This window comes from Toxorhynchites rutilus, chromosome 3 (assembly GCF_029784135.1).
Source record: "Toxorhynchites rutilus septentrionalis strain SRP chromosome 3, ASM2978413v1, whole genome shotgun sequence".
NCBI classification, from domain to species: domain Eukaryota; kingdom Metazoa; phylum Arthropoda; class Insecta; order Diptera; family Culicidae; genus Toxorhynchites; species Toxorhynchites rutilus.
Window position 1 is genome coordinate 14,281,569 of NC_073746.1, and position 23,239 is coordinate 14,304,807.

General features: G+C 43.9%; 1 protein-coding gene across 5 annotated transcripts in view; it reads left to right on the forward strand.

The window, feature by feature from the left end:
- The window catches only part of LOC129779240 (cadherin-related tumor suppressor), a 366,226-nt gene extending 344,150 nt beyond the window's left edge, over positions 1–22,076 (forward strand). For all 5 annotated transcript variants that reach the window (XM_055786606.1, XM_055786609.1, XM_055786607.1 and 2 more), the window contains 2 exons: positions 9,630–15,006; positions 18,466–22,076. In XM_055786606.1, coding sequence (XP_055642581.1) covers positions 9,630–15,006; positions 18,466–21,169 — 8,081 coding nt within the window. In that variant the 3' untranslated portion in view covers positions 21,170–22,076. The remainder of the gene's footprint in view (positions 1–9,629; positions 15,007–18,465) is intronic.
- Positions 22,077–23,239: the final 1,163 nt, after the last annotated feature.

The following is a 23,239-nucleotide window of genomic DNA, read 5'->3' on the forward strand; positions in this document are numbered from 1 at the left end:
CAGTACTGGCAATAATAATTATTGTTATTATTCTATATATTCAAAACAATCGCTAAAGTTGTCGTAATTGACAACTGAAACAGTCATAGCTGAAAGACATAAGGCATAACCTCGATTTGCAACAAAAAAAACCGCGTGCACTCCGAGCGCATTCGCGATGCATCCACGTCTGTCCCGCGGACGGAATCATTCCGCCGAGGGATAAGAGATGGCTGTCTCGTTTAGGGCAAAACTAGCGAAGAAATGCCGTCAGGTACGGCAAGAAGAATGCTGCCTCGCAACAACGCTGATGCGACATTTGGGTCTATCCCCAGGCGACGGGGAGCCAGCAGGATCGGGAATCGCGCGAGCGCGGATCGTTCAAATATCAAACCGCGATCGCAAAATTATGTGTTCAATAATAACAACGGCGAACCGGGACGGGGCCCAAGCCGAAAGACAAAAACCATCACAACGAGGAACTAAAAATAATCAAAAATCGTGAGCTCCAAGCTCCGTGAGTAAATTCAACATTTTATTAATTTATCTCCATATCTTCGGGCCTTGCCGATAAGTTGACGATAACTGGACCTTTCCGGTGTGGAGGGTGTGGAAAAGGGCGAGAGCGCGCGTGTTTGTAATTGTGGAGGAGCTGGCAGTCGCCACCACCAACAACCACAGAAAAAAAAACTGCACAATTTGTTTGAGAGAAGCTGAACGTTTTAAATTGGCCCCATCTCGAATGGCGCAGATAAAACAAGGCAATTTTATGACCTATTCGAGCAACGCGCAAAAAACAGCTCCACTATTGAAAACAACGTGAACGTGTCGTAAATCAATAATACACCTGTTTTTGTCTGGGTGCGCGAGTTAGTTAGATTCGATTCGACTAGTGAATGAAAATCTAAGATATTTTCACGCTGAAAAAAATGGGCACTACTTTAGCCTTGTTTATTGCATCAATCTGTGAAATAAAGTAAATTTATCAAACATGTTGTGTTGGTAGGTTCAAAATTTGCGCGATGAGATCTACAACCATCAATAAACAGCCTGTGTTCCAGCGAGTATCCATTGTTTGGGAACAGAAATAAAGTGGAACTAACGATGCTTGGGTTTCCGGACAAATATAGGATTCAGCAGTTCAAACTAATTGGCTTCTATAACTGTTCTTTGTGAGTAGTCCTAAGTTTTGTTAGATTCTGACGACATACACGTGTATTTTACTGGAATTTATTCAAATTTTGCAGAACTTCAGTAGCTTTGTGCAAACTGCAAACCTGTTCCGGTTTGAACCTCAATCTCAGTGGACCTGTTTTTAAGGCTTCTGTTGTTTTCTACTGTTCAGTACTGTTCATAAACTGCAACTTTGAGCTTCAAATTTCGATACAAACCCATTTTTTGGGTTTGCACAAATTCACAAATTCATGGAGAAGGTATTTCTAGTATTTTTTTTCTCAGAATACGTATGCAAAAGGGTTTCATGAGATTTTGGATAACACATAAAGTACAGTATTGTAATTGTTTAGAAATATTTATACACAATTGAATACTTGAAAAAATTAAACGCACTATAAACACACGTTTCAATTGGCCCAATTTGTGCCTCTCAAATTATAAAATTGATACTGCCAAAACAAACGTTGCTACTCACCGTGCATATCATTCTATCCAAGGGGAATATGAAAATAAGAAAAATTAGACAACGAAGCCAGTAGACGGGCTGGCATGTGCTGTTGTCTACTATTATTTTCATTCCTAATGCTCCTGACAAATACAATGGTTTTTCTCAATACAATGGAAGCCTGAAAGAAGCAAAACATTGCATCGTAAGCCCCACCCCTGTGTGATTCTACAATCTTCTTATATGGCAATAACGTTCCTAGAGGAACTTCGTCGTCTCAACGTTTATATTACTTGCGTCACTTATATTTGTACTTAGTTGAGATTTCTATGCCAAATAACACGCCTTCAATGCATTCTGAGTGGCAAGATCTAGAATACGCGTGACCACAGTGCAAGTCGGAGGAAATTTCTTTGATGAAAAATACCCCCGATCAGAACGGGAATCGAGCCTGAACCCCCGGAATGTTAGGTTTGACGATAACCACTTGACCACGGGAGCACCTGTGATTCTATAGTCAGCAAATTCGAATAAATTTCGCAGTTTCTTTCCGAGCAGATCACATAGTTGGTACGACTTCTATTGATTATGCGTCATCGAATTTCATCTGTTTTCTGTTTCGTAATTGAAATCGCTCACTTCGATTTAAAGCCGATAATGGAATGTGTTACCACCACCAGCAGATCGGCAACCCTGCCATGCAGGAAGACAATAGTTTAAAGATGCCTTGTCATGCTTAGCAATACTTGTCATGCTGATGAAAATAACAGAATATACAACAGGATAATCGTAATTTGTAATATTTATTAATATTATTTTTCTATTTTGTTTGACCCTTTATTCGCACTGAATTTGTAAGTAAACATGATATGAATGAACTGATGATGAAATAATGCCTTCAAATAAAATTACAGCTTGAAGCTATTTACAAAATAGCTTCAAGCTGTAATTTTATTCAGCTGTCAGGAATTAGCGGGATTTATTATTCGAAAGAATAGAATGGATAGTGTAGCTGTACATGTCTACGAAAATGTTTATTTTATCAACACATTTGTATGTTGTAGGGTAGGGCGGGGCTAGTTGGTCATTTTTGAATAAATTCCGTTATAACTTTGTAGTACGAAGTTTTGCGTTAGAATGTTATGTACCACAATGAAGCTTACATTTTACCCTTTCAATGAAAAATAACCAGAGAATCAATTATTTGACATTTTTCTTTTATTTAAAGTCTTTATATTTCAGAATAAATTGCCCAGTAACACCACACACGGGGTAAAATGGGCAATAATAGGCATGTTATTTTTGAGCAAATAATAAGCGTTTTTCCATTAGAAGTTTCCTTCATTACAAATAAATTAATTAAATCAAAACAAAAACAGTTAATTAATATCATGTAGCAAGTAAAAAAACAAATAAATGAAAATTTCAAATTATCATCGTTGAAAATTACTCAGACAATCTTTTCTAGCGATTTCGTCTCTCTTCCACTTTTAGGCGAACCAGAGGTGCCAGTTTTGAAGACATGTCTTCATTTTGAAGACATTATAAAATATGTGAAGATATTTCAGTATGATACCGTACGTTGATTTTTCAAAGATATTATTTCCATGAAATTCTAACTATTGGCCGAAAATATCGTGAAAAAAGTAGGGCTTTAGTCTCAGCGAACAAAGCTGTCCCAATACATATTATCTCGAGAAGACATTAGTCCATTTTCACTCGAAAATTCGAATGATTGTGACATTGAATTTCTATTATTTTGGCCCTACTATACAATAGATTAACCTAGATCTTTCAAACGACCACTTCATAAATCGAAGGTTTTTGGATTACATACCTTTCCTAAAATTAGTTTCATGGATATGGTTAGAGTTACAACCTAAATTTCAAAGCTGAAATAAACAAATAGAGTTATCACAGTTCCGTTTTTGTGTGAAGAACTTTTCTCCGATATTATGGTGAAGACATTTTCTCGTACCATGTCAAGACTTTTGAAAAAACTCACCTGGCGACTCACCTCATCCCTGCGACGCACAACCGCTTGCATTCTTGCTTGCATTTGTTTTGATGACATTTGTAGCGTTCGCCCCAAAGTATATAGAAATAGCCTCCAGGTATGCTTCATTACTCAATGCATTATTGTGAGTTCTGATATTCAATGATAGCATTTATTATATTTAATGAAAATTTTACAGCAAAAACTATAAATATGACAATTTAATTGCAAGTGGTTTGTGTGGTGGTTGTCTCGTTTCAAATACACTGGGTTTAGCAGTAAAACATATGCTTTCTATATTTGTTTATAGCTTGCGTAATGAAACACGGCATACCTGAAAATGTTATACGCGTTGCTCTCAAACAAGCAATTTTGTGTGACCAACTAGCCCCTCTATATAAGAAAAAGAATGTTCATGAAAATTCAACAAAAACAATTTTTCCAGCGATTTCCATTAACACTTAAAGCTAATACGTACAATAAAGCTTTGTTTTACGTTTGAGCCGATTTTTTTCATGGTTATGAACTAGTTTTAGAACACATTTTATAATGCGCAAACCGTGAATGATTTTTGGCGGAATCGGAACCATGTCCGTATTTTTTAACCTACTTAATAAAAAGTTTTTCCGACTTGCTTATTTTTTTGTATCAGCAATTCGCTATTTTTCATCCATAGATCGCTAATTTTTTGGACGTTCAGATTCCAAGATATCGTCACTGACCAACTTACCCATATGACCAACTAGCCCCACCCTACCCTACTTTTAAGTTTTTATAAATAACTCGAAATGCGTTGAGTAAGATTGTTTCACTAAACCATTTGTGTTATTAGAATTTTCGTGAAGAATCTCAAAGTTAACGTCCTGAATCCCATTAAATCAATAGATTTGAACGATTGGTATTATATATGATGCTGGCGACATTTTCGGAGTAAACTTAAAAACAGAAATATTTAAACACAGTAAATTTAAAAACAACACGGAAAAAAGTGGATGGGGAATTCTTAACCTGAGGCGCGAAAGAGAGAGGCTGTTCACAAGCGTCTGAATTTGTGCACTCTTTCAAAAATTTCAGTGGTAAAGGGTGTGTCACATCAAATTGCATCACGGAAAAAACGCTGTAGAAATTCGCCCAGTAGACAATGAGGTTTGAAAAGTTTGGCCATCCCTGCTTTATACCAATTATAAGAAACAGACTTCGGATCACACTTTCAAAGAAACGCTCAGCTCGGTTATATATATATATATATATATATATATATATATATATATATATATATATATATATATTTATTTACGAATTTGTGTCTCAGATTACAGATGACATGAAAATAATCCACTTGATAGTAATATATCACTTCGTTACTGAGTATTCACGCACTCCTCGGTTATCGAGTCGTAATACGTCTGATAACGATAAAAGTATCCGTCATTTAAATTTCAAATCATGTTACCTGGCATTGAGATTCGTTTGTTCAATTTGTGAAGTGAAAATGATAATGGATAACGATGGGTACATACTTTTAAGATGAAAACTATTAATGAAAAAAAACTTTTCCTTATCAAAATTGAAAACAATCGGTGTTTTTGCAAGTGGTGAAAAAATCCTGAACAAAAATTTTGTCTGGAGTCGGAGAGAACATTCTGCTCCAGTAAGACAACGATCCGAAGCATGCTGCTGAAAAATCCAAACCTTTATTTGGATCTATACTGATAAAACCTCTGAAGTGGCCTGCTCAGAGTCCAGCTATTCAGAGCCTAGCTGCGAGCCTGGAACACTATTGCTGTTCAGCATCTCAACAATAAAGAGTATGCCGAAAATTGGCAATATTTCGTACCAATGAATTTGATGCAAAACATGATTATGTTAATATATGGAATCAATACATTTTGCATCCTAAGCAACATATATTAAGTCAATTTTTCAACTCATATCTGAGATTCACAATTCTTTTTCAAATTTTTGATATTCGGTCACTGAACGTCTATAGGGGAGATTTTCAATATGATTCAATTTTCAAATGACTTTGTCGGGTTTTCTGTCATCCAAATATGAAGGTCGGCGCTGATGTAGGCTGATGTGTCGTCACCGCATCACTTTCGTTCTCGTCTGAATTGTCTCCGATATCGTCTTGACTGGAATTGGAATTTATTTCGATTTGTTTGATCACTTGGAAATTTTGTTGGTTACCTAGAAAAAACGTGTCCTGGTCCAGTTTCAACAGTGAATAGTCAGCGTTGTTCATCCTCGAATTTAATACCCTTCTCTGAAAATTTGGTTGTTATATATCTGCTGTTTTGACTGAATCCCCATCATTTCGAAATGTTTTGGGAGTTCTTGGTATGTTTTTGGAAGAAGTTGTTTTACTCTAATGATGAATATCCGCCAATAAAACGTGGAACGTTATTATACTATTTATAGTTTTCGAGGATGACTCATAGTTATCAAAGTTCAAAGCTTTTTAAGCCTTAACCCTTTTTTGCATGATTTTTTCTTTATGGGTGAAATAAATCAATGTCCAGACACGATCAACTTTAAGTGAATTTGTTCTTTTAGATGATTTTTGGGCAATCAATGTTATGATGGAAATTTCCAAAAAGATTTATAGAATTATCAAATTTCTTCACTCGATAATAAAATTCTGTGAGAGTTTTCTTCCCTACACTTTCGTAAAACAAGGGTTGGATATGATATATTAGATCTTGTCAGGCCCATATGACCTAAAAATAATTGTTCTATTCTGGCCTCATTGGTTTTGGTTACCAGTAGCATTTAAAGCTTAAATTCTTTTGCCTCTTCTACACCTAAAATTAATTTGTTTTGGCATTTCCATTTATTACATGTTTTACACATGTTTTGGCATTTCCATTTATTACATTGAATGAACAAAGCAAACAGAAAATGTGCTACTCTACTTTGTATAATATAGATGCTGTAGCAATATAAGAGCAAAATGAGCAAGGGAAACAAAGGGCACATTGCAAATAAGCGAACACTAAAGATTCATTCACATAGATTCACATTTATGATCTCCTTTTTACTCTTAGAAAACACTTTCTGACTTCATTTTATAATGAGGTGTAAGGTAAATCGATTTGGTTTGTCCAGTCGAAAATGTGATCATGGTTTGTCCACTTTTTTGAATGCTTTTTTATGATTTATAGTAGTTTTATAGTATTTTTGACGAATTCACATGTTTTAAAGGATTATAAAATCCACCTTCCATTGGTGTCAATGCGCCCTTCATTTGAGCTAATTTTTAATCAATCAACAGATGATTATTAGGCACGTATTCAGGCCTTTTCTGGATTATAACACTTACAAATATTGTAAACATCATGCTTGCACACCATTTGTATCAGATTTACAGAGCTAAACCATGTAATTAACGCATTTCGATGACCTCAGTTCTGATCATGAGTCGTCCGATTCACTAATGTTGTTTTGTCACATGATTTCTATGGCAATCACTTGGCGCGCTGCGGTTTGTTTGTTGTGTACTTCGCGCATAGCAGAAATAAAATTTCTCTGTGTTGATTGTGTTGAGATGAACACTTTGAAAATGCTCAAGAAAAGGAAATATTCTGAGGAAAGCCTAAATCATGAATGGACTCATATGATGACAGTAAACTCAAGAAATGAGAAATGCAACATCTACTTGAAAATTCGATTTTTTTCATGAAAAAAATAGTGATTTTTCAAACCGGGCAAACCATGATCAGAGGTGAACAAACCTTGATCATAATTTCTCCTTGAGGAAAAACGTTAAAAACGTAAAAATTTGAATAATTTCAACGCTTTATGGAAGTTTACACAACTAGAGACTTGGGGCTTTTCAACAAAACCAAACTCGTCTTGTGATTGTGATTTTCATGAAGAAAAATCGATTTGCATTTACCAGTTGCATGAAAACACCCTTAATCGGAAAAACCAAGATTATTTACCTCTAATATTAACACGCATTTAGTCAACAGCACCAGTAGCTATGTGGATAGCGTGGTCGTGCATTCCAGCCAGCTTTGGATCGATCCCCGTTGACATCGTTTAGATTTTTTTTTTGGGCACAATTCCAAGCTGACGTTCAGTCTGAGAAGAAGAGATGTCTGCTACAAACATTTTAAAGCTTTTGGAAAAGGTGCTTTTATTTGTTCATCTCACCCAAGGCTGCAGCACACGAAAAAGCACTTTTTGGTATACTATTTATTTTTGAAAGGTGTTGATGAATGGTAGCGGATGGTAGAATTTATGTGAGTTTTAAAGAGAGCAAGATTGCGAGATCTCAAAATTGTCACCAAATTTTTGAGAGTATTCGGTTGCTACTGGTCACCACAATTGACATAGATGATTTTTGATAGTTTATGTCATTATGACAAGCAGGAGGTTCATATTCGTACTCAAATTCCATTTGAGATGCAACTATATACCAAACAGCGAATCCAATGTCAGGTAGCATGTCGAACGTGCCTTCGAGCCCCCCGAAGGTCAGCAGTATTAGATTCTTGAGGTCATCCTCGTCGTGAACTACACGTAACCGTAAACCACCGGGAGAAACGTCAAGGCACCGATGTAAACTATCACCTGAATGACGCTCCCCGGGTGAGTGTGTAGCCACGAAACTGACCTTAAGACCTACAAGCGAATAACATCTCATGAATATTTTATGTTTCACTTACCACATCCACATCCTCGAACCGAAACGAATTGTATGCATCCCGAGTGAGTCCTTACAACCGATTCCACACTGTGCCAGTGTGCACGGTTTACCCCCGGAGCGGACTTTGGGACTTGAGAGGTTGAGCGAAATATAATACTCCTTTTTGCATCAATTATTTTTCAATGCGCGAGGGCCTGCAAGAAGCCAACAGCAGCAGCAGCAGCAGCAGCCGCAGTCAGCCCCATACAAACACGCACCACAATCGGCAATCGTTCACTCTGAGCCACCCATCCTCTTCCTTGTCCATCCAGCGCGAAATCTCGCTTTCCTTTTTGCTCTCTGCTCCGCCCGACATGGCCGGCTTCATGTATAACTGGAAAGATTTTATGACCCCGGGCTATAAATACTTCATCTGCATAAAGTTTAAAATTTATAAAAATGATATCAGAGCTACCCCTCTCTCTCTCTCTCTTTCTCTTTGCTTGTTCGCTTGGTGGCTTGATCAAGAGTTCACATCCCGACGAGGAATGTGCGTTCGTTGGCTTGAGTCCATATACCGTGGCACTTGTTATTGCTGACACCGCCACCACTCTGACCACCGCCCCCCAAAAATGAAAAAAAAGTTCCTCTGGAGTGGAGTGGAGAGAAAGATAATCTAAATCAGGTGATCGAGTCCGGCTCTCTCGCACGGCTCTTTGCAACGCAACGCAATGGGTAGTGTTGATAAATTGTTCTAAATGAGACGCAGGATTGTATTTGCATCCTCCGATCTCCACCACCACCACTACCACTAACGAGCCGCGTTGGCCAGAGGGAAGAATTTTTCTCACGAACCCAATGAACGATTGGCCATTGTGTCGAAGCGAACAAAGACACAACCACGCAGTCCAAGGGCCTTAATCGCAGATTGGTATCAGTCAGTGGGGGAACAAAAGCTTACCATATTGAATTGTCATTATCAATCACGTTCACTGTGTGTGCCGGCCGCCCCGGGAAGTCGCCATTTTTTGTTGTTGTTTTGTGTTAGCTGGCATCTCTCACAATCGCTACCCACTTATGTGCATGGGGTCCATTCTCCATATATGCGAACGCGAAGACATGGCCACGGTTGGGTCTATGCCTGGCTAGCACGAACGCTCTCTTTCCCGCCTGATTGTTAAATAAATCAGTGCTCCGCTGCTCCCGTCTTTATCGGCGAACGCGACCGCTGAACCAGTTGCACAAAAGTGGGTGAATGTGTAGATATTACACTACCGCGCATGCTGATCTATCAAAGGTCGAAAGTTCATCTAGTAGTTGTACCTCACTCGAGTTAGGCTCGACCGAATTCCAACTCAACTAACCGCGATCTTTATCGTTTTGCTCTTGTCTTTCAACAGGATCACCACCCCTCACCGGAACGGGAACGGTTCGGGTCATCGTGCAGGACATGAACGACCACAGTCCGGAGTTCGAGCGGCAGTCCTACCTTGCCACCGTATCGGAGAACCTTCCTGCTGGAACGCGGGTGCTACGGCCGATTGCCACCGATAAGGACTCCGGTTTGAACGCAAAAATTCGGTACACTCTGCTGGGTGAACACTCGGCTCGCTTCAGTGTCAACCAGGACAGCGGGGAGATATCCACGGCTGTTATGTTGGATCGGGAAAGCATTGCGCAGTACCATTTCACACTGATGGCGCAGGATAGTTCCACGACGGAGCCGAGGGCCACCGTCGTAAATCTAACGATCACGGTATCCGATCAGAACGACAACAGTCCGACGTTCGACTCGGGCAGCTTCCACGTCAACATTCCCGATCGGATCAAACGGAATCAATTTGTGTTCGGTGCCAAGGCGGTTGATCTCGATGAGGGCGTAAATTCGCGCATTCTGTACTCGATCAGTGGACCAGATGCCAGCAAATTCCGGATCAACGAGAATACAGGGGTCATTGAGGCTTCCGTTGAGCTGTCCCTACCGGGGCAGAATGCTGACCGCGTGTTCAGTCTGGTTATCGAAGCTCGCGATCAGGGATACGACCAGCGGTCAACGCGAAGTGAACTGACGATCGCCCTAAAATCGGCCCATCTCTTCCCGGTCTTCTCCTACCTCTCGGAAACGCAATTTATCCTCCCGGAGGACATCGCCGATGGGAAGATCGTCACCAAAATCTCGGCTACCTCACCGAAGAAAGGTCCGGCGGGGAATATCCGGTACGCGATCGCGGGTGGAAATATCGGCGATGCGTTGAGAATCGATCCGAACACCGGGGAGGTTGCCGTCAACAAGGGAGGTCTGGATTACGAGAGTAATCAGCAGTACGAGGTTTGGATCGAGGCAGCGGACTCGGACCGGCCAAGCCTGCGGAGCGTCATGCAACTGATCATCAATGTGACCGACTCGAACGACAACGCTCCGGTGATGGAGAAACAGGTTTATACGGCTGAGGTGATGGAGGAAGAATCGCCGGGCTTGTTTGTGACGAAGGTTCAGGCGAGTGACGCCGATTCGGAGGAAAATGGTCAGATCACGTACAGTTTGAGGGATGATTTCGAAAGTTTTGAGATCAACAGCGACACCGGGGAGATTTACACGACCACCCGACTGGATCGGGAGGATATTCCTCGGTACGCGTTGATCGTGGAAGCGGTGGATCAGGGTGTACCTCAACTCACCGGTAGTGCTACGGTTCTAATCAACGTTTTGGACAAGAATGACAATCCGCCGAAATTTACGCGCTTGTTCAGTGTGAATGTGACGGAAAACGCTGAAATTGGTATTTTTGTTATTAAGATCACCTCTTCCGATTCGGACATTGGAACCAACGCAAACGCCACGTACATTTTCACGGAAAATTTTGGGAACAAATTCTTGATCGATTCAACCACTGGGAACGTCACTGTGGCGGGTCATCTTGATCGCGAGCAGCAGGACGAGTATATTCTGAAAGTGGCAGCTGTAGATGGAGCATGGAGGGCGGAAACGCCCCTCACTATCACCATCCAGGATCAGAACGACAACGCTCCGGAATTCGAGCACAGTTACTACAGCTTCAATTTCCCGGAGTTGCAGAAACCGATCACGTTCGTCGGGCAGGTTATCGCAACGGATCGTGATAAGCACGGACCCAACTCGGTCATTTCGTATTCCCTCCAACAGCCATCGGATATGTTCTCGATCGATCCGGCCACCGGCGAGATCTTCAGCAAACGCACCATTCACTACAAACACACGCAGTTGGAGGCATCTCCGGAGAATATGTTCAGTTTGACTGTTCTGGCGACGGATAACGGTAAACCTCCTATGTACTCGGAATGCTTGATCAACATCAACGTCGTGGATGCCAACAACAATCCACCGGTGTTCACCCAGAGAGAGTACCTGTCACCGGCACCCGAAGGGGCCACCGTTGGACAGAAGATCATGCAACTTGTCGCTCGGGATGAGCTGGATTTCGGAGTGAACGCGGAGATTGAGTACATCATCACGGGAGGGAATGGAACAAACAGTTTTGTGGTGAACAAAAATGACGGATGGATTGTGGTGAGTAATGCGCTGAATGAAAACCCCGGCAAGGTGTACACATTACACGTCAGAGCCGTTGATAAGGGCGTACCGCCCCAGCAGGACGAAGTGATCGTGACCATCGTGATCACCGGGATCAATAAATTCGCTCCCGTCTTCCAAAGCCCATCCTACCAGGTGATCGTCCCGGAGAACGAACCAATCGGATCCACAATACTCACCATCAGTGCCCCGGATAGCGACGAAGGCCCGAACGGGATGGTACGCTACTCGATCACGGGTGGCAACGAACGGAAGGAGTTCGCAATCGACACCGTCACCGGTGCGATCACTATCCTCCAATCGCTTGACTACGACGTGATCCAGACGTACCAGCTCAACATCACAGCCGAAGATCTTGGCTTCAAACCGAAGCGATCGATGGCCATGATCACGGTAACCCTCACCGACATCAACGACAACGCGCCCACTTTCAACCAGACCGAGTACGATGCCTTCATCCCGGAGAACTCACCACCGAATACATTCGTCTTCCGGCCGATCGCACATGATCGTGACTCCCCTAAGAACGCGATCATCCACTACTCGATCGTTAGTGGAACCGGTCGGGATCTGTTCTCGATTGACATGATCAGCGGCGCGATCGCATCGAAAGCGACCTTCGACTACGAGGAACACAACCGCTACACGCTGGATGTGCTGGCGGTGAATCCGGAATCGCCGATGAAGAATAAAACCCGGGTGATCGTACACGTGACCGGGGTGAATGAGTTCTATCCGAAGTTCGTTCAGCCCGTGTTTCACTTTGATGTGTCGGAATCGGCGGAGGTTGGTTCGAGCGTTGGGTACATCCAGGCGACGGATAAGGACGCCGGAGAGGACGGAAAGGTGTACTATCTGTTGGTTGGTTCCAGCAACGATAAAGGGTTTAGCATACATCCGGAAACGGGAGTGATGGTTGTTTCGAGAAATTTGGATCGAGAGACACAATCGCGAGTTGTGCTGACGGTATTGGCGAAGAACTTTGGCGGCATTCGAGGCAACGACACCGACGAAGCACAGGTGATCATCTCGATCCAGGACGGGAACGATCCGCCGGAGTTTTTACTGGACTTCTACGAGGCTGAGGTATCGGAGGGAGCCCAGGTTGGCTCCCGAATCATCACCGTGAAGGCAGTGGATAAGGATGTTCGACCACAGAACAACCAGTTTAGCTACTCGATCATCGGTGGGAACAACGACCACTCGTTCAAGATAGATCCCCAGTCGGGGCAAATCGAAACGGCCCGGATGTTGGACCGAGAAACTGTTCCAACACATAAGCTTATTCTTGGTGCCATCGACACCGGATCTCCACCGCAGACAGGAACGACAACGGTGAAAATTTCAGTCACCGATATCAACGACAACGGGCCGACCTTCGACGCGAAGGATACCATCGGATCGGTGCTTGAAAACGAACCACCGAACACGGTCATTATGACGCTGACGGCGAGTGATCCCGATCTCCCCCTGAACGGAGCTCCCTTCACCTACTACCTGGTTGGAGGTCGTCATAAATCGCTGGCCACACTGGAGAAGCATTCCGGGGTGCTCAAAACCGCCCGAGCGATCGATCGCGAGACCACACCCAAACTGGAGCTGCTCGTCGAGGTGGAGGACAACGGAAAACCAAAGCTGCGAACCCAGCACACGATAACGGTCAACGTGATGGATCAGAACGACAGCCCATCCACGCCCCGGGTGGTGCACGTGCTGGTCTATGTGTTCAACAACGAAATCAACGGCGATATCGCGAATGTGCACCCGAACGATCCGGACACGGCAGGCGAGTATCGGTGCAAGATTTTGAGTGACATCAACAAACATCCGGTGAACGCTTTCAGCATCAGCTCGGGCTGCAAACTGCGTCCAACAGCTGCGTCCTCGTTTCCCGGCAGTGGACAAACTTTTCTGGTATCCGGGAACGATGGGATACACGCGGACGTCGTGTCCACGGTTAGCGTCGAGTTTCTTCGCTTCGACAATGTAACGGTTGACAACTCGATCACGGTTCGGATCGAGAATATGACAAGCGGGCGATTCCTTGCCAATTTTTATCGGAACTTTGTGGACATTCTGAAGTCTTCGATCGACGGCTCGGACGAGTTGGTTCTATACAGCCTGCTGGATGTGGGCAGTGCCATGGATATCTCGGTGGCTGTCGTAAGCGGTGGGAAAGGGTTCCGCTCGAAGCAATATATGCTGGATCGGTTCAACAAGAAGCAGGATGCGATCAATTTGCTGCTGCAGAGTTCCCGAACTACGTTCGGGTTCATTCCGTGTGACGCGAATACCTGCGACAATGGAGGTGTTTGCTTCGAGAAGATCAATGTTTACGAGGATGTTCAGATCACGGATAGTCAGTCGTTGATTTTCACGTCGCCACTGGTGAGACACGACTTCCGCTGCAAGTGTTCGGACGGTTATACGGGTCAGAAGTGCGACAAGCGGCAGGATCCATGCTCGCCAAATCCCTGCCAGGCTGGGGGACAGTGTCGTCGGCAGGGTTACGACTACCAGTGTTCATGCCCGGCGAATCGTGAGGGCAAGTTCTGTCAACTGGAACGGGGGGATATATGCTCGAGTGCTCCCTGTAAGAATGGGGGTTCCTGTAGGGAGAGCTCGGACGGTTCGTCGTTCTTCTGTCTGTGTCGACCGGGATATAGGGGGAACCAATGCGAGGCGGTAGCGGATTCTTGTAGACCCAATCCCTGTCTACATGGTGGTTTGTGCGTTAGCATGAAACCGGGTTACAAGTGTAGCTGTGGCGATGGACGATACGGAAGACACTGCGAGAAGAGTACCTTCGGATTCAAAGAACTATCGTATATGGCCTTCCCGGCGCTAGACTCGGCAACGAATGACATTTCGGTGATCTTCGCAACGACGAAACCCGATGCTCTGCTGATCTACAACTACGGGATACAGAGTGGAGGACGGTCAGACTTCGTGGCAATGGAGGTAGTCAATGGACGGGCTGTGTTTTCGTTTGGAGGAGCAAGGACCGCAATTACTTCGCTGGTCGTTGGACAGGGAGCCTCCAGTAGTAACACAATCTCCAACGGAAAATGGCACAAGATTACTGCGACACGCAACGGGCGCGTCATGTCACTAAGCGTTTCGAAATGCACGGAGAATGGTGACTACTGCGAGGATTGCCGACCGGGTGATTCGAACTGCTACGCAGACGACATGGGTCCCACCGGGTAAGTTATTAAGTACAGTTTGATTTATTCAGAATCCGGAATCACAAAACCAGTTGTATCTCGATGTTGGTTCAAGATACAAACAATGTTTATGTATCCAAATCTATATGATTTAATATTTTTTTCAGAAAAAAAAATATTCCGATACAGTTTTGATGAATTTTCATACTTTTCTTCGGATGATCTCTATCAAAGTTTGGTCTGCAGCATGCCGAGCCACCCTTCTTCAATTTCAATTTTAAAAATGTCCTCTACCTGGGAACTTTTCCATGGTTTCTTCGTATCCCCCCTTGTATATGATTTTCTTTACTGTAGAGTGGGTTCTTCCGACAAAAGCTGCTATTTATCGCAATGTCTTTCCTCGACATGTCTTACTTATTATCATTGTACGTTTAACAGTATCTATATCTTTCCTCTTATTTGCCATTTTGATATAAAACTATTTCAAACATCAATAAAAAACAAAAACCAACACTGCCTAAGCAGTGGTCACTAGGGGGTCTCCGTAGCCACATTGGTTGCGCGTTCGCTTACTAAGCGATCGATCGTGAGTTCAAAACTCAGGGCCCTCATTGACCATCTTTGTGTTGTTACAGAATAGCTACGTCCACGCAACAATCATCAGCGATGGAGATCGATCCACGGTCGAAAAAAGATCGATTCATCCATACAACTGCTCTGCTCTGCCAGACACATCGGGCTACTGTTCTATAAATAACTCAACAATGATCAATCCAACTGTCTCCGCTGTCCGGTCTAACTGGATAATGGAAGAACAGATAGAAAACACTTACGTCTAAATGGCTGCTACTGTGTAAATGTGTGTACCATATGGAATGATGGTATAGAAGGGAATACTCTAACGCCGAAAAATGGCAACTGTGTAATGTGCTAATTATAGATATGATAAATATGTGACATGTACACGATTAAAATTCGGCTCTGTTACAGCTAAAATGCTAATGAGCCTTAAATAAATAAATGGGATGAAAAAAAAAAGCAGTGGTCGGGTGTTAACATTACACATTGGCGAAAAAAGTAAGATAATTTGCAATGATCTTTTTTACAAGGTTTGTTTGTTTGGAGAAATTTATGGTGTATACTCATTTTTACGATGCCTCAAACTGAGATTGTTTCATCTTTCAGGGTTAAATTATTAGCCAAAAACTTTTTCGCGGAATTTTACTGCGCGAAAGACTAATTGAATGTGTGAGTAACTTTTATGCATCAAAAGAATAAATGTATGAAAAATATTTTGTACCAAATGAATGGAAAGTATCGTCGTAGGGAGTACGTTCAATTGCCGCCGAGAATAGGTGATTTTGCAAGTAACACACAGTATTTATCGCCTCAGTCGAAAACATTTTATGCTGCATTCAGGTATGATGATAGTTATTGGAATGATTCTGCAATCCCGCGGATTATAAGACGGTCTGGTGTTTTTCGCAACCAAAACATATCATCCACGGCGACGACCGATTTATTGCACACGAGCTTACAACCGATAGTGTCAAGCTCAGCGCGGACATCTTTTGACGCGAGTTTGCATATAGAAATCATGTTACCTTCTACTGTAGGTACATACACTACTCCCGTTAATTTTAAAGTGACCGGTTCTCCGTTGTCATCATTCCTCGAAATGGTCGGTGTTAAGTCAGATTGAACCAAGTCGCAAAATTGAAAATTTCGGGTTATTGATTGCATTAAGTTAAGCATCTCGTATGCTACATACCGGACTAATCAGACTTGGAAAATCACACGTGCAGCAGGAATAACGTATCGCAATTGTTTCGAATGCTCAATGGAAACCCCCTATAGCACCAAACTTCAAGCTCGTTTTTCTCGAAATGATAAAAATGTCACATGGTCCGGTCTGACTTAACACCGACCAAATGATGTAATCACTGTTTCTTAAATACGATTTTTGCTACCGTACCGTTGCCAGCCTTCTAGATTTATCTGGAATCTTCCAGACTTCTACAGATCATCCAGACATCCTCTGCGGGTGTCACATCAACGCGCGAAATCGTTGTTACTAGAAGCCAGAGAGCCTTTGTGGTGCGAATTCGTTGTCTTCGCACACTTTGTACACTTTTGGAACCTTCTTCTTGTTCATTTCCGTTTCGCCAGCATTCATGTTATTTTTTCTATGAAACTCTCTGCATTCTAGTTGCCTGTGTCCCTTCTTCCTGCAGTTCAACGTCTTTACAGTCACCAGGTGAAGGGAAGGGAAGGAATGTTAGTGGTTCCCTTGCGATTATCATGGAAGGGACAGTTGTTAGTGGGAAGGGTTAAGAATCAGGAATCACTGCGGTTAGTGATGTGATCGTAATGCGACGGCGAAGGATATCCTTGGGCAACTAAAGAAGCAATTAAGAGATCTGCAATATTTTGCATCGACTTGTATAAATGATACTAATATAAAAATAAAAGTGACTCGTCTGGCATGTCGCTCTCTTGATGTTTCGTATATTTTAATATGTGACGGCGGAGATTATACATGGGGGATATAAGAACTCCTACAAATTACTGATTAATGGCTTCTAACAGTTTTCATAATATTCATTACAGGCAAAACTGTCCCCATGCGAGTTCACACCCGTTCAAACGAGCTATTATTATCAAATCGAAACTTGAATCGCGCAAATCTGTCGCACGAATAATTAAATTGCACAAAATGGGTCGCATAGATGAGGAACCACACAAAAACATATGTTTCTTATATGCAGCGCTGGAAAATATTATTAATTAATATTATGTACATCGGACATACCAGGTTTGAAGACATGTCTTTATTTTGAAAGCATTTGGCTTACCGCGAAGACATTCGATTTTGTGAAGACATTTAGAAGACAACCTAGACTACAGTTCTTCCATATTGTAAATAAACTCATCTATGCTGTCGCCTTCGCTAAAATTCGTACTGCATATATCTTTTCAATAGATACACTTTTCCGTTAGTATTGTTATTTGATGATAACTCTGCAGTGCCTCCCAACTGTTCTCCTTCTCACGCGGGTGTTACCGCTTGAGCATCTGAACCTTAAATGCCCATGAACTGTTGTTTCTGCCGTCTAGTCGGACTACGCTCACTTTCGAGAGATATTTCAGACGCGAAAATTATTAACACAACCGATTATACAATACGCGATTAACACTTCACTTTTATCGACACGCCGGAAAAGCCTGGGCCCAGAACCTGTTAAAGTGCACAGGAAATGTGGAAGCAACTCTCAAACGAGAAGAAAATAGAACACGAACTTTTTCAAAACATAACGGTCTAACGTGAATTTTTTACCCTCGAAAGATACAGGTTTTCCCAACAATTTGCTGTCAAACGTTTCCAGATACGCCTACTACGACCGCTGCTATAAAATGAACAGTGATTCCGGATTATAACTGAATCAAACCTTATTCCCTTTCATCAATTCGATTCTAACCTCTCTCATCCTCCCACAGAACGCTCAACTTCAACAAACACTTCCTGCTGGTGGGTGGACTCTCATCGGCCGATCCCGTCCTCGAGCGCCCCGGCCAGGTCCACTCGGACGATCTGGTGGGGTGCGTTCACAGCGTGTCAATCAATGGACGAGCGCTCAATCTGAGCGCCCCGATTAAATCCTTCGGGGTGGAGTCAACCTGTAAACGGAGCAGCAACGGAGGACCCTGCAGCTTGGGGCTTCCCGATGATCCCGCGCAGCCCCTCTGCGGACCATTTGGTAGCTGTATGGATCGTTGGCATACGGCGATGTGTCGCTGTGGTGGAACGATTCTGTCACCCGATTGCTCCAACTCGTTGGAACATTATTCGATAGCGGATGGGGGATTCATCGAGTTTGAAATCTCCGAAAAGCACAAACGAATGCAGCTGTTGGAGAATATCTATAGTGGGAAGAACATATGGAGCTATGACGTCACTCGGAACAAACGCTACTCGATCAAGACGGAGAATATTTCCAGTCTGACCATTGCGGAAGATCCTCCCAAGTACATGAGCATACTGTTCAAGACCAACAAGCCTAACGGCTTACTGATCTACGCCGCCACCAACAAGCATTATACCGCAATCGAGCTGAAGAACGGGAAGATCTTCTACAATTCGCATCAGACCTCGTATGTCAACATTACTACCTCTTCACCAGATAACCTAGACGACGGTAACTGGCACAACATCACGCTTCACACTCACAACCGTGTCCTGCGGGTGATGGTCGACGGGAAGAACGCCATCGATGATTTGGATTCGGCCGGAGTGCACGATTTCCTCGATCCCTATCTAACCGTCCTCTCGATCGGAAACGTTCGCAGGGAGCTTTTCGTCAACGAAGTCCTCCCGACGTACTTCCAGGGTTGCTTGGCGAACTTCACCATCAACAGTGAAATTCAACCGTTCAATGGATCGGGTAGTATCTTTAGGAAAGTGGTTCACAGGGGTAACGTAATACCGGGATGTTTGCTGGCCGGTCTGGGAGCTGCCCAGGTCACGGATCCGCTGAGTATCGGCATCACGCTGGTGATTGTTTTCTTTGTGGTGCTGCTGGTTGCGATATTCCTATCGTTCCTGGTGTTTCGGCTTCGGAAGCAACACAAGGAGAAGAGTGGTGGACTCGGAGGTCCCTCTGCAATCCATTCCAAGCAGAATGGAGGCTCGACCCTGTTGAGCACCTCCCAGCTGGTGTCGTCCGGTGTTCACAATGACATTGGGAGGAGTATTCACGTCAACGATCTGTCCGTCGTTGGGTACCATTCCGATAACAATGATATGCTGCGGGGAGTCGGTGGTCATCATCTGGTGGGACCGGAGCTGATTTCCAAGAAATACAAGGAACGAGATCTTAACACGAGCGAGCCTCAGCGACCACAGCGTCCGGATATCATCGAGCGGGAGGTGGTAAGCAAGAGTCCTCCCCTGAGAGAAGATCATCATCCACCACTGCCCCCATCCAGTCAATCCCATCACGCCCATGACCACACCAATCCGGTCGATCTAGGCTCAGAGTATCCCGAACACTACGATCTGGAAAACGCCAGCTCGATTGCCCCTTCGGACATCGACATCGTCTACCACTACAAAGGGTACCGCGAAGCGGGAGGCGTTCGGAAGTACAAAGCCACCCCACCTCCGGTGGCAACCTACACCCATCACAAGCACCAAACTTCAGCCCAGCAGCAGCATCGTCATTCGCCGCATCACGCCGGTCCGTATGCTCCCCGTGTTCCACCCCAAGCTAGTCAACCTCCGCCATCGAACACTCCGCGGCCGCATCAAACCACACCGCTGGCACGACTATCGCCAAGCTCGGAGCTCAGCTCCCAGCAGCCACGCATCCTTACCCTTCACGATATCTCCGGGAAACCTCTGCAAAGCGCCCTCCTAGCAACCACCTCAAGCTCCGGAGGTGTCGGTAAGGACGCCCTCCACAGCAATAGCGAACGCAGCCTCAACAGCCCGGTCATGAGCCAACTCTCGGGGCAAAGCTCCAGCGCAAGCCGAAAAAACCCCGGAGTTCCCCAACAACCACAAAACGTCAATTCCGTCGTGACGGGACCCATGGGCTTGACGGCCGAGGAAATCGAACGACTAAACTCCCGTCCACGCACATCCAGCCTGGTGTCCACACTGGACGCCGTGTCGAGTAGCAGTGAAGCGCCGCGTGTCCCAGCGCCCCACCTAACCCACATGCATCACTCCCCGGCCGTTGATGCCCACAGTTCGACCTCGACGGACGAAAGTGGCAACGACAGTTTCACCTGTTCCGAAATAGAGTACGACAACAACAGCATCAGCGGAGACAAATACAACAAAACCCGAGAAGACAACAGCCGCCGGGCGGTCAATGATAACAACAACAGCAACAAGGCTCCCCACCTGCCCCCTTCGTCCTACGATGGGTTCGATTCGTCCTTCCGGGGATCACTGAGCACGCTGGTGGCCTCCGATGATGACCTGTCCACCCACATGGTGGGAATGTACCGCCAGCCAAACGGTGCCTCCCCATCGGCCACCGGTTGGGACTATCTGCTCAACTGGGGCCCCAACTTCGAGAGCCTGATGGGAGTCTTCAAGGACATCGCCGAGCTGCCGGACACCGTCAATGGGCGCGTTCCGAGCTCGCTCCGGATACCGGCCGGTGTGCAGAAACCATCGGAAGAGTACGTGTAGAAAGATGTACAATAAAAAAAAAACCCAACGCTCGAGTGGCAATTTTAAATAACACCTGTAAATACTAGCGACTACTGAATTTTAATTAGTGCGTGAATTAAGTGAATGTAAGAAGAAACAAAGCAAAGAATGAAGCGACAGGGAGGGAACACTTCCTCCCCGCGTTCGTGATGTGCATATTTTTGCATTGCCTTGTATCAAGGTACGACCTCGACTAAATAGTTTTGCAAGGTGTAGGATAGGAAGCGCCATTCGCAAAAGAAGACCTTTGAAGGTCCTTCGCATGTGCATTTAATACCATGATGATGACACCAGGCGTGTGCATTGACTATTCCCCCCATTTCCTCATTTTATAATTTTAATCAACAAAAACTGGATCAGTGCTATGTGTTTTTAATTTCATTAATTTTTTTGAATCGCTGTAAATAGCCAATTTTAGCTAGAACAAGAGCCCAGGAAGAGAATTATCGTAAACTGTCTTGCCATATGCTTTTTAAGAACGATCCTATGAGAGACACACGCAGTTGTGGTGGAGCATTTTTGTAGATGATTATGCTTTTTAGCTAGACCTGTTTTAACAATTTTACCCTCCCCCAAACCGTATTGTAGGTATAGAGAATATTAGCAGCAATAACGTGTTCGCGCAAATCATGACTTCCAAATGAGACTGTTTTATTTTATCATTTTTAATCGGTACGTTAGACGTGTAAGTGCTAGCTGGTAAGTTTTAAGCGGTAGGATAATCATTCTTTGTAAAACAAAACAAACTCAAAATCTATACCGTACAAATGATTGCTCGACAGACACTTCCGCGACGAATAATCAATTTGTAAATAGTCTAGAGTGACGGAGGAAGATCGACTTTGTTTCTAGTGAAATACATTTCTGTACAATTTCAAATCAAAAGACAGAGAATAAATGTTAACTATAAAATAAACATGTCATTTTTCATTCTGTGTACGAATTATCACTATCCTTTCATTTTCAGTCTGTCCTTTTCAGTCGCTTCTCTTGATACGGAATATACGTTCTTTTCCTGTTGTCAAAGGACAGTGTAGAGCTTGATGCGCATAGTTCGACATCATCGCACGAAAAGAACATTGACACCATGAAATATGTGAGGAATTGGGTTCCGCTCTGTTCCCTATGCTGGTCCTGATGCTGATACTACTTTCTGAAGAGAAGTGAACAAGTGATGCTGAGGCAATATGTTCCGTATCCTTTTCATTGGAACGAATGAACTGCAAAGTTTAATGCCTCTTTAAAACAAAAATCAAGAAGATATCCTTTTCAACAGATTTGATTATTGAGCGGAATTTGAAAGTCTGAACGTTCAACGTTGTATTCTGGTGTTTTCCCTAATGCACCTCCAAAAGCAAATCAGCTGGCCCAGACGGAATCGAATATCCGATGATCAAGCATCTACCTCTTCATGCAAAAATTCTACTCCTCCAGATATACAACGAATGTTGGGCTAACAGCTATTTCCCAGATACATGGAAAACGGGCTTGGTAATACCTATCCCAAAGGTGAAGGAGAGTAAACGGACCGCGAACAACTTCCGTCCCATAACCCTCCTCAACTGCTTAGGGAAAGTCTTCGAAAGAATGATCAATCGAAGACTTAGGACGGCCCTTGAAGAATGCCAACTATTAGACCCAAGACAGCATGGCTTCCGCCGAGGTAAAGGTACGGGCACCTACTTCAGTCAACTCGATTATTTCCTTCAAGAAACTATCGAAAAGGGCCAACATAGCGAAATTGCTTCACTCGATCTAGCCAAGGCCTACGATACCACATGGCGTCATAACATTATCGATCAACTCCACCGATGGGGTTTCGAAGGCTCCCTCTTCAACATTCTTCGCTGTTTCCTCACCAATCGAGGTTTTCAAGTTTACTTCGGAGGAGTACTTTCGGATCACCGTTGCCTAGAAAACGGAGTACCACAAGGTTCGGTTCTATCAGTTTCCCTCTTCCTCGTTGCTATGCAGTCGGTTCTAGAGGTTATCCCTAAAAACACCGAGGTACTGGCCTATGCAGACGATCTACTGCTGATGGCAAGAAAT